At 51.3% G+C, this 15,425-nt stretch overlaps 1 protein-coding gene across 2 annotated transcripts in view; it reads right to left on the reverse strand.

Moving 5' to 3' along the window:
* Positions 1-15,425, reverse strand: part of Fgf18 (fibroblast growth factor 18) — a 30,431-nt gene that overhangs the window by 6,090 nt on the left and 8,916 nt on the right. For both annotated transcript variants that reach the window (NR_102395.1, NM_008005.2), the window contains exons 3-4: positions 11,144-11,324; positions 1,554-1,660 (exon numbers count right to left, since the gene is read on the reverse strand). Coding sequence is in view for 1 of the 2 variants with exons in the window: in NM_008005.2 (NP_032031.1) it covers positions 1,554-1,660; positions 11,144-11,324 (288 nt within the window). In the remaining variant the exon portion in view is untranslated. The remainder of the gene's footprint in view (positions 1-1,553; positions 1,661-11,143; positions 11,325-15,425) is intronic.

Genomic DNA, 15,425 nt, shown 5'->3' on the forward strand with positions numbered 1-15,425 from the left:
AGAGCACAGAGGGAGCAAAGGAGAAAAGCGAGTCTCAAACTCAAAGCAGGTTGGTCTGGGAGGAGGCCCAGGCGGGCAGGAGAACAAAGCGCCTGACGCGGGGCTGGGCAGCCGCCGCAGGAAACTGCTGGCCAAGACGGGGACGGGCCAGGCCAGGGGACCAGACACCCGCCCCTGCCCGCCGTCCCAGCCGCTGAGGGACCCCCTCGCCGACCGGCCTGCGACGGCGGAAAGTGAATCACTAATTGAAACCACTCCTAGGCATCCGACGCTCTGCGGATTACTATTATTTTGCAGTTTGGGTTGGTATGGGTGTGTGGTTGGAATCTGTCCCTTCCAAACCCGGCTTTGAATCCCGCCTAGCTCTAGTATGGGACGTGGGACAAGTGCCCAGGAATGTGGCCAACCCTCAGCTTTCCCACCTGTGAAATGGGAATGGTAGTGGTGCCAACCTGTCAAAATTATCTGCAGTTATTTTTTTTTTTTGCCCAATGCCTGGGAGATAGTAGGTGCTCAATTAAAGGAAGCAGTTATTATTTATGTGACATTTCCTTGGTCCTCAACCCAGGGATAAGGGACCAAAGAGCAGAGCTAAAGGCTCAAGAAATCAAATACCACTTCAACAGGACTGACCATTCTCCCGTTATCTTGAGTATAATGGAATCAATTTTCCCAGCACAAGTTCCTAAGCAGCGGCCCATTTCCCATGCCACCTGTCCCAACTGACTTCACTCTCAGTTCAGTATAGAAGCAGAGAGAGTCCTTACAAAGAGCAGAGGGCAGAGAGATGACTTAGCAATAGAGCTACGGTGAGTGGCAAGTTCCTCTTGAACCTTTGGGAGAAACGTACTCAGTACCTTCATGAACAAGCACATGAGGATATAAAGAGATGAAAGGCAGCCTTCAGGGAGTATCCAAGCCCGGCAAGTGAGTATACATACACACAAATGCACACATATGCATGCACATGGATGCAAACACAAGCACACACATGCACACACACACATGTATGTGCACATACTAACATACACTACTGTGTCACATGCAGCTTTCTGGCCTGTTCCAAAGTAATAAAATCTTCCTGAACCGCTAGAACCGTGGGCCCAGCTGAGGGACGACTGCTTTCGGGGAGCTGGAGGAGGCACAGCGGGCGGGTGGGAGGGCGGCGCAGGCGGGCCAAGGTGGCTGCAGCTGATGCTGGGAACCCCTGGTGAGTATTATGATGATCCCTCAGCCACAGCCCTTGGGCTGCAAGTTCCCTGTTCCCAGACATCATGAGCACATGAGCTGGCTGTCCCAGAATTCCACATCCTTCCCCATCAGAACCCAGGGCTCTTGGCTCCAAGTGGCAACCATAAATAGACCTGATTACTTCAGGGACCAAAACAAAAACCATGGTAACAGGAAGAAAGGCCATCGGGTGATGCTCTCTCCCATCCAGATACACACCACACCTGTGTTCCAAGTAAGACCAACAGGGCCCTGGGTGTGCTTTGCCGGGTTTCCAGATCTGGCTGAATCAGACCCCAAGAGCCCAGGATGTCACCACTCACCTTCCCCACGAGCTTGCCTTTTCGGTTCATACACAGGTAGAATTCTGTCTCCTTGCCCTTGATCCGGACTTGACTCCCGAAGGTATCTGTCTCCACTAGGAGCTGGGCTTCGAAAGGCAGAAGGAGAATAAGATAAGCTTTTTAACCAGAGGCAATGGTATAGTCTAAACCAGCAATGTGCTCCTTGACCAGACCCCTGGTCCCTTATTTCCCCAAAGTCAAGCATGAGGGAGGATTCTGGCAGGTCCCATGAGAGCACTCTGACCCTGGATAGGGTGAGAGAAACTACCTCCTCTTTCCTATGATCCAGTCTGAGGGGAGCTCTGTCTGTGGCCCTTCCCCCTCATACATCTCTTGGCTCTCCATTCTCCATTCTACTCCCCAAGTGGGACCACAGTCATTCAGAATACTCACAGAAGTAACCAAGGGTACACTTGCATGTGGACACACACACACACACACACACACACACACACACACACACACGGGTACGCGCACGCGCAGCCTTTAGGACCTCATGCTGTTTCCTTCAAAAGTTAGGTCAGATGTCCTTTTGCCCCAGGGCAAACATCTGGTGCCCCTACTAAAGCACTTTTAGCACCTTTGGCCTGGCCACTTGACACAGGAAGACACGGAGGTGATGGTGCTATGCCCCTGGTAAAGAGTCCATGTTCAGAATCTCTCTCCCCCTGACTGAGGCCATCAAAAGTGATGGGTAACTAATTTTCAAGAGCAGAGGTCTGTCACGACCCAGTTCTCCCCACCCAGGACTGGAGCCTCCCAATCAGGATGCCATTGTCCAGATCTGCTCCCCTGAACCCCTAAACAGACAAAGGCATCATTGACCTCCTTCCTTTGACCAATCTAGGTTTCCCCTATAGGATTCAGTGTGACCCAAGTGATGTCTCACTCTGGTCTTGAACCCTGGACCCATCCTCCATTTCCATTCCCCTCCCCCATGGCTGTTTTCTTCAACTGTGACCTTCACTTCCAGCACCTGCCCCCCCCCAAGCACTCCTCCCCCCAGCTACAAAAGTTTCATTTCACTGACAGGGGACTTGCTTCTCCATAACAAAATCATAACCTCAAATTCCTAAGTACAGTATCCTTGGAGCCACAAGGAGTGTACCTCAGTGCCCCTAAAATACACTAGGTATGATTTTAATAAAAAAAACATTTACAAATATAGGCCCTGGTGCCCTGCTGTGAAAATTGGAACCACCTGGAACTCAGGATTTCTATAATTAATCTAGCCCTCCTTTGACACCACTTCTAATTAAAATATGATTCCCACCTTAAAAAAAGAATTTACATAAAATTTAAAGACCTAACAAGAATTTTGTAATTCTGGGAGGAAGGCGGAGGACATTCTTCTTTCTGCCTCCCGCTACCCCCAGGAAACACTGAGTTAAAAACGTGACCAAGGGCTTGCTGCTTACCCTTTTGCTCTGCTTACCCTTTGAGACTAAGTGTATACAGTAAGTGTATACAGACTAAGTGTATACAGGGAAGGTAAGAGTCTGCTATGCCTGAATACGGACTTGACCCCTGGGCTCTACTTCACTGACTTCTGTGTGACCTTGAGCCACAGGATCTTCATCAGTGAAATGAGAATGGTCCTGACCCTCAACAGGGCCTGGGAGGCCTGTAGCATGAGAACGCCCCGCTCTAGAGGTCCAGAGGGGAAACTAACCTTCATTTTAAGTTCCTAAAAGCTACAAAGTGGAACCTTTCCTGGAAGAAAAGGGAGCCCAGGCGCCAAGCCCACAGTAGCCTGCTTCCTGAGGCCCAGCCCCTTGCTCTGAACCAGTTAAAACTTCTCCAAGTCCAGGAATCCCACCCCAGACAGAGCATCTGAGAGTCCCCACAGGTCTGTTACTATACCACACTGTGTGAGTTGAACCCTGAATGGAACATCACACCCCTCTCTGAGTCTCAGCTTCGTCCCTGGTGCAAGCAGGCATCAAGCTCAACCCTGTTCTATTCAGTTCTGGAATCCTGGATGGAGCCAAGCCTGGGAGAAGGCCAGGCTCTACTGGGAGTAGGAAGACAGTCATTAAAGGAGGAAGTACTGAGCATAGGGCCCAGGATACCACCACCCAAGTAAGGAAGGCTGCTCTATCCGCCTCCTCTCAGCACATCCTCTAAGGACACATCCTGTAAGGAGGATCCGCCTCCATACAATTAAAGCCCCGCCTCCCTACAATTAAAACCCCGCCCCCACATACAAGAAGTAAGCTACTCTAGCCCTCATTTCCTAGGGTAAGCAAGTGAGATGCCCACCAACAGCCCAGCAGAGAGACTAACTACAGGGTTGGCTGGCTCTCAAAGCCACTCCTAACATTGTTCCACCTCTCAGCAGCAAGGACCTTGGACACCACGTCCCCCCACAAACTGCATCCCCAGGGTGGGTGCAGATATCCAGAGGACCTGGGGCAGAGTCTAGGGCTTCAGTTCAACTCCACCCTCCAAAGGCCTGGTCACACCCATCCAGCCTGGGGAGGGTCTGAGCCTAGCCACTAGCTAGTCTGCTCTTCCTACCCATCCTGACCACAGCATTCAGGAGAATGACCTAGACTCCACTCAGAGAGTGACATAATGAGGGAGCCAGGCCAGAATTATGTAAAGTCTTTGGGGAGTAATAGACCAGCAGCAGCCACAGCAGGAGAGAAAGAGGAACAGAGAGAGACTCCACCCAAGCTAGGTTTGCTCCAGAGCCCTTCCTGGTTCTCCTCATCTTCCCCACCCCCTTCTGAGAGCCAAACTCCAAAGATGCAGCTCTCAGGAGCCAGAAGCCTCATCTTGGTTCAGTTCCATTGTCAGGGACTACAGCTGGCCCAGGGGATGACATTATCTGGCCACCCCTCCCCCCTGTACAGCTCAACAGCCATCTCCCTCCACCACTCTTGCCCCCACCAGTGTTCCCTCCACACGCCAGCCTGAAGCATCCTTTAAAAAAATCTTAGATACTTCAGTCAGTAAAGTACCCACTGTGCAGCGTGAGTACCTGAGTTTAGATCCCCCCAACAACCCACATAAAAGTTGGGCCTGCAGAGACAGGCAGATTCACTCACTTCACAAGCTCATTGGCAAGATGATCTAGCTGATCTGTGATTTCCAGGTTTAGTGAGAGACTCTTGCTCAAAATTAAAAATAGTGAGCAATGTTGACCTCTGGCTACCCATAGACGCAGACACGCACAATTACATCTCTCTTCCCTGCTGCAAAACATCCCAGCTTTTCCCAGAGTACTTAGAGAAAATTCAAACTCTTCATGGGGATCCACATCATCTACCTCCTTCCTCCATCCCTCCTTCCTCCTGTCCCTTCTTCCTCCATCCCTCCTTCCTCCATCCCTCCTTTCTCCTATCCCTTCTCCCTAGACTTCCCCCCAACCTCCCAAAGCACACTGACTCCCTTCCCATCACTCTGACACACCTAGTTACTGCTTAGGGGCCTTAGTGCTTGCTTTCCCTTCTATCTGGAGGTTGCTTTGTCCAAACCTTCTTATCTTCCAGGTAGCCAAACATCATCTCCTTGGAGATGCTGTGGTTTGAACAAGAATGGCCCATGGGCTCATACATTTCAATGATTAGTCTCCAGGGAGTGGCTTTAAAAGGATTAGAAGGATTGGGAGCTGCGACCTTGTTAGAGTAGATGTTGGAGGAAGTGTGTCACTGGGGATGGGTTTTGAGGTTTTAAAAGCCCACACCAGGCCCAGGCACTGTATTGCTCCCTCTCAAAAGATCAGGATGTAGCTCTCAACTACTTCTCAACACCATGCCTGCCATGTCTGCATCCATGATGATAATGAACTAAACCTCTGAAATTGTAAGCCAGCTCCCAGTTAAATGCTTTCTTTTATAAGAGTTGCCTTGGTCCTGGTGTGTCTACACAGCAATGGAAGAGTGACTACAACAGATGCCTTCCCTGTCTATACTGTCTGATGTTAGTACCACCTTCCCCAACCCAGCACACTCCAGTTCCCCACACCACATTCCAGCACTCTAGCATTTTATTTTTCTGTGCATTGTTGTGACTGTGTGAGGGTGTTAGACCTCCCTGGAACTAGAGCTACAGACATTTGTGACCCCCCCCTCCACCCCCCATGTGGGTGTTGGGAATTGAACCCAGTCTTCTGGAAGAGCAACCATGCTCTTAATCACTGAGCTGTCTCTCCAGCCCAACATTCCATCACTCCATCACTCTAAAACTGTTTGTTTCTATTGTTTGGATCTTAAATGTTTCCTCAAGGCCCATGTGTGGGAGACTTAGTTATCTGCCTACAGCATCACAAGGTGCTCATTTCTCTGCCTGTCTGTCTGTCTGTCTGTCTGTCTGTCTCTGTCTGTCTGTCTCTGTCTCTCTGTCTCTGTCTCTCTCTGTCTCTCTGTCTCTCTGTCTCTCTGTCTCTCTCTCTCTCTCTCTCTCTCTCTCTGCTTCCCAGCCATTATGAGGTTACCCTCCTCTATCACACACCCAAGCCACGACATTTTGCCTTGCCACAAGCCCAGGAGCAAGGGGGCTAGCCAATCATGGACCAAGTCTTCAAACCTGAGTCAAAATAGATCTTACTTCTTTTTAACTTGATCGCCTCAGATACTTTGTTACAATAATAGCAAGTTAACACGATGTGTCGTCCTTTCCATTCTGCAGGTAATCTCCATGAAGACAGGACAGCTCTCCTGACTGCTGGAGTGAGTGATGGAATCTTGCTTTTCTGTAACCTCAGCCCAGGCCTGGCTCATAGTAAATGGCCACTAATTAAATTATGATGAGTGCACAGAAACCTTGTGATGTAGGTAGTGACCAACATGATTCAAGAGCTAGACAAAGATTCAGAATGGTGACTGGACGTGTTGCAGAGCACATAGTTGGTGATGACAAGTTTAATCAAGCTCTGACTCAATGTGCGTCCTCACTCCATTCCTTCCTGCTATGACTCCTTACCCGGCTAGGTCTTGTCAGGACTTTAGACTACTACCCACCCATCCCCAGCCACAGAGACAGAGAGAAAACTCCTTGCTGTCTAACAAGGGAAGTGCATGGGCCAGGAATAAATGAATCTGGGGCCTCCTCTTCTTCTGCCTTTCTGTCAGGCTTGGGATGTGCTGGACCATGGCACTATATCATTTAACCTTTGCAATCATCCTATGATGGTCAGCACCGATGTCATTGTCCCCATCTCACAGGTGTACAAACTGAGCTCCAACAGCATGCACATGGGGCTAAAGTCAAACTCAGGCAAGCTGGTCTGAATCTGCCCGCTCCACCCTTCCCCTTTCCCACTTGGGACCTTTTCCGGGTGTGAATGAACCTGGCTGTGGTGGTAGGGCTTGTCTCTCTGGCCTTGCTTTCCTAGGACAGAATTCAGTGAGTGGCTCATCCCTTTCCCAGTGCCACTTCCAGGTCACCTTGAAAGGGGAGGAGCCCCAGGCCACCTTGAGGAGGACTCCTGGAGTCAACATGGAGAGATTAGGGAAACCCGTGGGAGTTCCCAGGGCTTGGCTAAGGCCATAGACAGTAAAGGAAAGGAAGGAAGCTTTCTCCCAAAACCCTCCAAGAAGGTGGGGCAGAGGGTGGAGAGAAAGCTGTATGGGCAGAGTGAGGGAAGACATGGGCCTCATGGCAAGAAGGGACAAGTGGCCCTATGCATGGACTGACGTTGAAATGTAGGTCCTTACCAAATGCTTACTCAGGGCCTCTGCTTTTAGATTGTGAGTTTGAACGGTGGGAAATGGTAGGGGGAGATACAGAAAATAGAGTCAGAGGGACTTGGGAGCTTGCTTTCATCATAGGCAAATCAGAGAACAAAGCCAGGGTGGGTTAGAGCTCCTTGTACCAGGGAGATCCCCAGGATGGGTTCAGAGCACAAGTAGGTGTGTGTGCGTGTTCACACACACACACACACACACACACACACACACACACGCGCGCCAGGGAAAGGCTGGGCAAAGCACTGTGCAGAAGTGCCCGAGGGACCAGCTGACATATTCCCACACCAGGGAGCTGTTGGCTGCTCTCCGGACAACATCTTCCCATGAGGAAATGTCCTTGTCACCAAAAACACCAAGAGGTCAAGTCACCTACCCAGTTCTCTCTCTCTCTCTTCCCTCTGAAGGTGGCCTAGGTGACATGAAGCAGAAAGGGGAGGGTCCTTTCTGGAGCCATTAGCCTGTTGCTGTCATAAAGATGCTCAAGTGCTCAGAGTCCCCCTTCTCATAAGTCCCTGAGGATGTTTCTAGGCCACATAGACTTACCAGAAAGGAAGAGAGGAAGAGAAAAATCAATAGGATTGATCAGAGGCTTTATTGAATCCTGACAACAGCTCTAACACAGCCCTTTAACACAAGATTCACAAGACGTGGGTGGCCACCGTTCCCTGGGGACAGAGGCAAGGACAGAGGATAGGATGCTTAAGCTGAGGTGCAAAGACCCCATTCAGAGGGCTCCTAGGAAAGCCAGGCCTGTTCATTTTGGTATTCTCAAGGCCAAACAGATGGAAGGAAGGGAGAGGGGCCTTCCTGAGCACTGGGCCCGGTGCCCTTAAGTGTGGAATAAGCCTTTTGCTCTAAGGTCCTGGGCTAACTACTTTGTCCCCAGTATTAGGTGGACCCTGGAGGTGTCCTTGCATTCAAGCCATCCTGATCACATCTCTGTGGCTGGCTCTGTGTCCTGGGGATGGGGCAGCACACATAACCCCAGAGGCTCAGCCTCTCCTGAGACTGAGCGGGGAAGTTCATAATGGTGTCAAACTGTAAGAGAAAGGCACAGCAGTAGAGGGGCAGAGACCAGAGCCCTGGTGAGAGGACAGTGAAGTGAGGGGCTGGGTCTCAGGACTGTGTAGGTGGAGAGCATCCTAGGCCTTTAGATGAAAGGCGCTTAGCCTGACCAAGACTGGCACCACGCCTGATGGAGCACAGTGCACAAGAAGAGGTGATAGAGCCTAAGATTGTGGAGGGATGGGAGCATCTAGTGAGCAGAACCATGCCAGACCTCAAGAGCTTGGGTTCTAAGTGACATGAGTCTCTGAGCAATAGAGTGGCATTTTGGACTAGTGGACAGAAGATGGACCATGGGATTAGACTCAGAGACTCAGGACAGTAAGAGGGGCCTGCAGCCTCAACCACGCTAGCCGACCCAAAGCACCTTACTCTTGGCTCAAACCATCTTCCAGAAAGTATGAGCATAAAGAAGCAACAAGATCAGAGGGTCTACAGACCAGGGATCCTACACCCAGCAGAGGCCAGCCTTGAACAACAGACCCAGCTCTGAGGAGTCCAGGTGTTCCCTTGGCATCTGTGGTACTTCGGGTTCAGCAGATGACACAAGGCTGTGTAGTCAAGTGGGTTTCACAAGTCTCTGAGTGCCCCGGCCCAGCCCTGAGAAGACAGAGCAGGTTCCGAAGTGCCCCTGCATCCCACCGCCCCTCCCCCAGCAAGGCAGTTCCCAGTGCAGAGAAACGGCCCATCCTCCTGCCCTACATGGTCACATAAATCACCCTCCCAATAATATTTGTATTGATCATCTAGATTGGAAGCCTCGGCGGGCTCCATTGTCTCACTTCCTCTCCCAGGGCTCACAGATGGGAGCTCCCAGCCTCATCTGCGTTTCTAATGGGACATTCAAATGGAACAGTGACAGCCCGCAAGGCCCCATGCTGCCCTGGGTATTGGGGGGTTGGAAGATCATATAAACATGTTCCTTGAGAGAGAGGATAAAGACCAAGAATTTGAGAAGACAGAAGAACAGCAAGCCAGGCTAGTTCATGAAACTCAAAGCAGGCTTCCTGGGTGCTGGTCAGAACCGCAGGAGCTCAGACAACATTCGGACCCATGAATCACTGAGGACATCTTGAAAAGAGCCAGAGTCTCTCAGAGACCCTCACACGTGTAAACAGCTCATCTAAGCCTGGAACTGTACAGATGAGAAATGGGGACAGAGACGGTGGCAAAGTACTAGAAGACTGCAGAGAGGCTCAGTTGAAGCAGAGAAAGTCAGCAGGCCAGTAGCAGCCTCTGAAATGAGGGTGAGCTTCTTTGGAACTCATCTCCCTCCCCAGCCCCTGCCTCCCATCCCAGGGTGTGGACAGATGGCTCAACCAGAGTCTGACCCCCCTCTCTGTACTCTCCAGCCTGGAGGGGCCAGAGTCAGCTCCGGGGACACCCCAGGAGGGCACCTCCTCCCGCCTGGCCAGCCAGCTGCCCCTTCATTGGCAGCACTGGGCAGAGGGTCCCAGGGAAAACTACCACCTGGGTCTGCCCTGCACAGCCCAGCATCTGGGGGTGTCCCCAACAAGAGTCAGAGGACCTGTGAGAAGGGACACTGTGGTCAGAGCAAGGAAGAGCAGGGACCATTGGGGAGGGAGGAACAGAGATGGACCAAAACAAAGATGGAAAGGGGCACGAGACAAGAAGGGGAGAAAAGGAGAGGAACTATAAAGAATAGCTGTGCAGGAAGCCGAGGAGGCAGCTGGCCTGGAGGTGCCGGGCCCCGGGACCCAGCCCATGCTACCCAGCCTGGCCCAGCCCCCAGTGTGGTGCAGCTGCCTCACTCAGGGCCCTACCATGAGGTCAGTCCTGCCCTGGGGCTGTGGGAAAATAAATGGTGTCCAAGATAAAAGGTCCAAGAAATTATTTGTCTTGTTGTCATGACCTGATGGCAACGGGCAGGGCTGACAGGGCACCATCCCAGCAAGGCGAGGCTGCCAGGCTCACCACACATGCACGACCCTGCCCCCAGCCACTACCTCTGGAACCTGGGCCCAAAGTGGAAGGAGGCTGGGGACGGGTGCATCCCAGAGATGGGCAAGGACCAGAAGGCCTCCTGGTAGAGCGGAGCCTTTCCTGTCTAGCAATTTTAATTAAAATATCTGTGTGTTTAGGGTTTGCCCAGCATCTGTCTTGGCTGAATCCTCTCCAAAGCTCTGACAAGGTGGAATCATGTCTGCTCTGTTCACTGACCAGGGCTTTCATGAGCTGAGGCTTGGGAAGAGAAAGAATCCCAGTGTCCCTTACATGAGCCTCTGCAGTAGAAGGTCCCTCAACCCTCCAGGAGGACTGAGCTGCTCCTGAATCAAGAGAAGGACACCAAGCCCACGGCCCAAGCTGTTATATATACCCACGTCTTGTGGGTGTACAAGTTCAAGCTTAAACACACACGCACATTTTCATACACACACATACACACTCCCATACACATTCATGAAGATGACTCCCAGAGCATCCAGAGAACATGACCAGAGCCTTCTACTCCTCAAAGTAGCTGATCCTGGGCTTGGGGGCGGGGTGGGACAGGGGGAGGTTGGGGGAGGACTGTGGTTGCAAGATGCAGCCACTCATTCTTGGGCATTCCCACCCAAGCCATCATGTAAGGGGACACTTCTTATTCACATCTTAATATCCCCAGTGAGCTTCTTAAGGAGTCACTAATGCCTCCCCATTTTACAGACTGATAAACTGAAACTCAGGAGGGCTGATGCTGGGTCCAAGAACATGCATCCAGCAAATACAGAGCTGAAGATTTGAATGGGAGGTCTCTAAGGCAGGGGAGAGTGTGGGCAAAGGGTATGGGTTGGATCTGACACATACCATACTTGTCCCCGTCCTCGCCACGGGCACTGATCCTACGGCCCAGGACTTGAATGTGCTTCCCACTGGTCCTGCTATAGAGCTGGTACAAGCGCAGCTGCTTCCGACTCACATCATCTCGAGCCCGCGTCTGGTTCTCCACGTGGATGCGGAAGTCCACATTCTCCTCGGCTGCCAACACCTATGCAAGGAGAGGGAAGACGGTAAGTCAGCCTTGTCTCTCCTCTGCACTACCTACGGGCAGGCCCCATTTCACAGACAAGGCAACTGAGGCAGCTGGGAAACCATAAAGCTGAGACTCAAGCCTGGGTATAGAGCTCTCCTCTCTTGCCCACATATGCTGTCTTCTGAGACCTCAACATACAGGATGCTCTGCCTCAGTTTCCCTTTTGAGACAGAGGCCCCTATCCCAATGACATCTGGGACTGCAAGGAGTGCCTGAGCAACTAGGAAGGGAACCAACATCCACTGAGCTGTGGTCAGAGGGACACATAGCAGGGAAGGGACAGGATGAGCCATCTTGTTCTGCCACTGGGCTAGAGGGCAGCATGCCACCTCCCCAGGATCTCCATAGGGATCCCTCACACGCATACCATGGGACTGGTCCATATCCCGAGCCTCCAGTCTGTATCCCCCAGGCTAACTCCGTGGACCTCTAGTCATTTAGTCCTCATGAGCTGGTAATCTAGGAAGCCTCTTAGGTCGTATCCACATTCACCATTCCTATCCCTCACCGAGAATACAGCTGCCCATCTGAACGGTGTGCACCCATCTCCTGCTCAGCCTGTTCCATTTTTGCCCTGCTAATAACACATTAGCAAACAAAGCCCTCCCATAGAATCCTCCCTGTCCACACTCCTCAGAGCTTTCTCACAGTCAAACAGAGGTACTTCTTGCTGGGGCTTCCAGACCCGACCGGTAGCCCCTGGTGCTTCCCTTCTCCTCCTTCTCTTCCTCTTCCTCCTCCTATTTCTTCTCCTCCTTCTCTTTCTCCTCCTCCTTCTCCTCCTGTTACTTCCATGCCAGCCATACCACCTTCCTTAAGGCTTTGGGACCTTCCTAATACTTAGTACACATCAACCCCAGGCCCTTTGCACATGCTCTCACTTCTATTCTGATGCTCTTTCTCAGTTCTCTACACTCAGATTTTCCTCAAGTGTTACCTCAAACGGGCCTCCTTGGGTTGCCCTAACCCTGCCTCTCTCTATGCCTCCACCCTGCTTTGAGACTCTTTCTAGCATATGTGATTCAAGATACCATCTACCTAACTACCTAACTCAGTTTTTGTCTGTCTGATCTGAATACACTGGTGGCACCATGAAAGCCAGAGCATGAAGGGCCAGCAGCACATGACAAAGTTTTGTCAGGTCATTAAGCACTGAGTTATGCTCACCTGTGCCTGCTAGTTAACTGGTTTATAACATCCATCCCACATTATAAACAGGAGCAGGTCCTGAACCATGGGTAGCATTATGGGTTTGTTCTGTGGACTCACCAAGCCTGAAACAATGCTAGCACACAAGACCCCATCGCAGAAGAGTTGCCCACCTGACCTTCACGAGAGCTCTCTTGACCCTGGCTGCCCAAGCATCCCTCTCAGCCTTGACTGTGGGTCTCTCTGTGCCTGTTTCTTCACCATGAACTTGATGAAGACAGCATCCACCTCAGGGGTTGCTACAAAGACTAAATCCAAAAGGCAACATGGAGATACTTTCCACATCTGAGCAAACACCAGACTCCAAGGAAAGCTCAGCAAGCAGAAATGCAGCTTCACAGACTTCCATTCGGCAGCTACCTCACCACTGTGTGCCTCCTTCCACTTCCTCACTACGGCCAGCCCACAGTACCGAGGACTACCTTTCCTCCCATCCTGGCATCTAGGGAGAAAAGGGCCCAGCATCCTGGAGGCCCACACCCGGAGGGCATTTTTCTGGAAGACTCCACACTTGGGGCCACTGACCCTTCTAGAACGATTCCTGGAGCTGGTTTAGTCCTGTTCCCTCCCCCAAAAGTAGGCAAAGTATCCCTGTCTTCCAACACCCCTCCTCTCACAGGAGACCCTATTGACTAGAGGTCAAGCCAATCTCCTCACCCCCAGTCCCCAGAGGGCATTTCCTGCCCCTCAAGCTGGCCTCTAGTAATGATTTTCTTCCTTGCCCACTGGACAGAAGCAGTAGAGTGACCCAGGGTCAGAAAGGTCTATTGGGTGGGCCTGCACCGGGATGTGGGGGTACGATCCATCTTGCCTAGCTTCCACCACTTAAGCCATCCTCTAACCAGGTCAATCCCTAGGGTCTCTGCCAGAGACAGGGCCCCTCTTCTAGAAAAGATGGAATGGATACCTTGGACTGCCTATTGAAACCTCTGGTGGGCTCAGGGCACCAGCCCTTTCTACCTGCCATTAGAAGCCTGCTTGAAAGATCCTCTCCTGACATTACCTCACAGGGTAGGATCAGGAACATGCTATTGTCCCCAGAGTTCGGATAATCAGGCTCACCCCCCCCCCCCCGGGCATCAGCTTGTCCCCAGGAAAAATCAGCGGTGCTTACCAGCGGTGACTGGCCAGGAATAAGGAATTATCCAGCAACCATTCCATCCCTTCCTATCCAGACAGCTTAAGTGCCCAGTGGACAGAAGCAAGAGATGCCATGCTATGGGGGTTGCACATGGCTTCGCTCCAGGCACCCTGCTAAGAAGACCCTAGACATGGCCCTGTTCTAGCCCCATCAGCTTCCAGAGCTATGGAATATCAGGGAGCCAGAGAGAGCCCATTTCCCAAGTTGAACATTGAGACCATTCCAACCCTAAGAACCATAGGGTACATTGAATTCCAGGCTCTGCTACCAGAGCCATGTAGTGCAAGCTTGTCTGGGAGAGTCACTGTCCCTGCTTTCTATCTGAGTGTGACAGCTGTCTGGGCTAGGGTGCCTAAGAGCAGTCTGTCCGCCTGACATCCGTCCAAGTGCACAATGATCAGAGGCGTGGAAAAGCTTCGAGATGAACAAAAGCCACAACACACAGTAGAGAGCAAGAAGACCTGATGCATAGACAGCGTGGCCCCTCCTCCCTCAATGCCACACTCACAGGTGATCCCTGGTAAAGAGGAGCCTCCATAGTCGACGACTGATCGTATCCATGCAGCTTAAGACTCCAAGTTCTCCCAGTCCCGCTCTTTTCCTTACCCTAAAGATTGGGCTCCAGTGAAAATATTTATTCCCCAATCAAGGAGCTGTGCATGAGCAGCAAGGGCACTATAGGCTTGGATCTCATTCTGATCCTTTGGGTCTCCCAAAGCCTCTACCTAGGAACGCCAACAGGGTGCTCGCTCAGCAGAGAGAGCCCACAGGCAGAGCTCTGCTTGCATCCTGTCTTCATCTAGAATGTTCTCAGTTCAGGGGAGGGTGTCCCTGCCTATTCAGAAACTTGCCAGGCCCCAACTCTCCAAGCATGCTATCCAGGGTCTTCCAGAATCCAGCCCCTGCCTGTACTCCAAGTCTACTGCCCTTCATCTTGCTGATAATCTGACCAATAATGAAAAGCATTTCTGTCAGCTTCCAGAGGCCAATCAAGGCGTCCCACAGGAATCCCTGCCCCCCACCACCCAGCTGTGCTTCCTTCAAGGCTTCCCCTGGCTCTGAGAAGTATGCTTGAGAACATCCCCTTTCTCCTCAGGCCACATTAGCATCTCCCTCAGGTCTCCATCCAGGGTGCAGCTCACCCATACGAACCTCTGACAAGAGGATCATAAGTAGTACTGTTCAACCTACCGGTTATCTGGTTCCACCCACAACAGCTGACTTACTTGATCTCTTTACCCTCAGTTTTCTTGTCTGCAAAATGGGAATTGTTTATAGCATTTACCTTGGGAAAAATTACATTAGTGACCACAGCCATTACATTCTTTCTTTTTAAGTCTTGCTTTATAAATATAGCTATAAGGTTTTTAATCTTTGTGTATGTATTTGTGTGCATATTTGGGGGAGGGTGGGTATATGCTAAGGTGCATGTGTGGAAGTCAGAGGACAACCTTGGGTGTCAGTTCTTGCCTCTTATCTCTTGAGGCAGGGTCTCTCTTTCTGTTACTGTTCTCTGCTCTATACACCAGGCTATCTGGCCCATGAGCTCTTGCATAGAGACTTGCATAGAGAACACTTTATTCACTGATCTGTCTCTCCAGCTCAACAGCCATGTTTTCTAAATACCCACCATGGGTGACTTATATAATCACCAGAGTGATGTCAGAAGCAGGGACAATTATCGTCCCCGTGTTCAAGTTGAGGGA

Source organism: Mus musculus, chromosome 11, assembly GCF_000001635.26.
Source record: "Mus musculus strain C57BL/6J chromosome 11, GRCm38.p6 C57BL/6J".
In the NCBI taxonomy this organism is placed as follows: domain Eukaryota; kingdom Metazoa; phylum Chordata; class Mammalia; order Rodentia; family Muridae; genus Mus; species Mus musculus.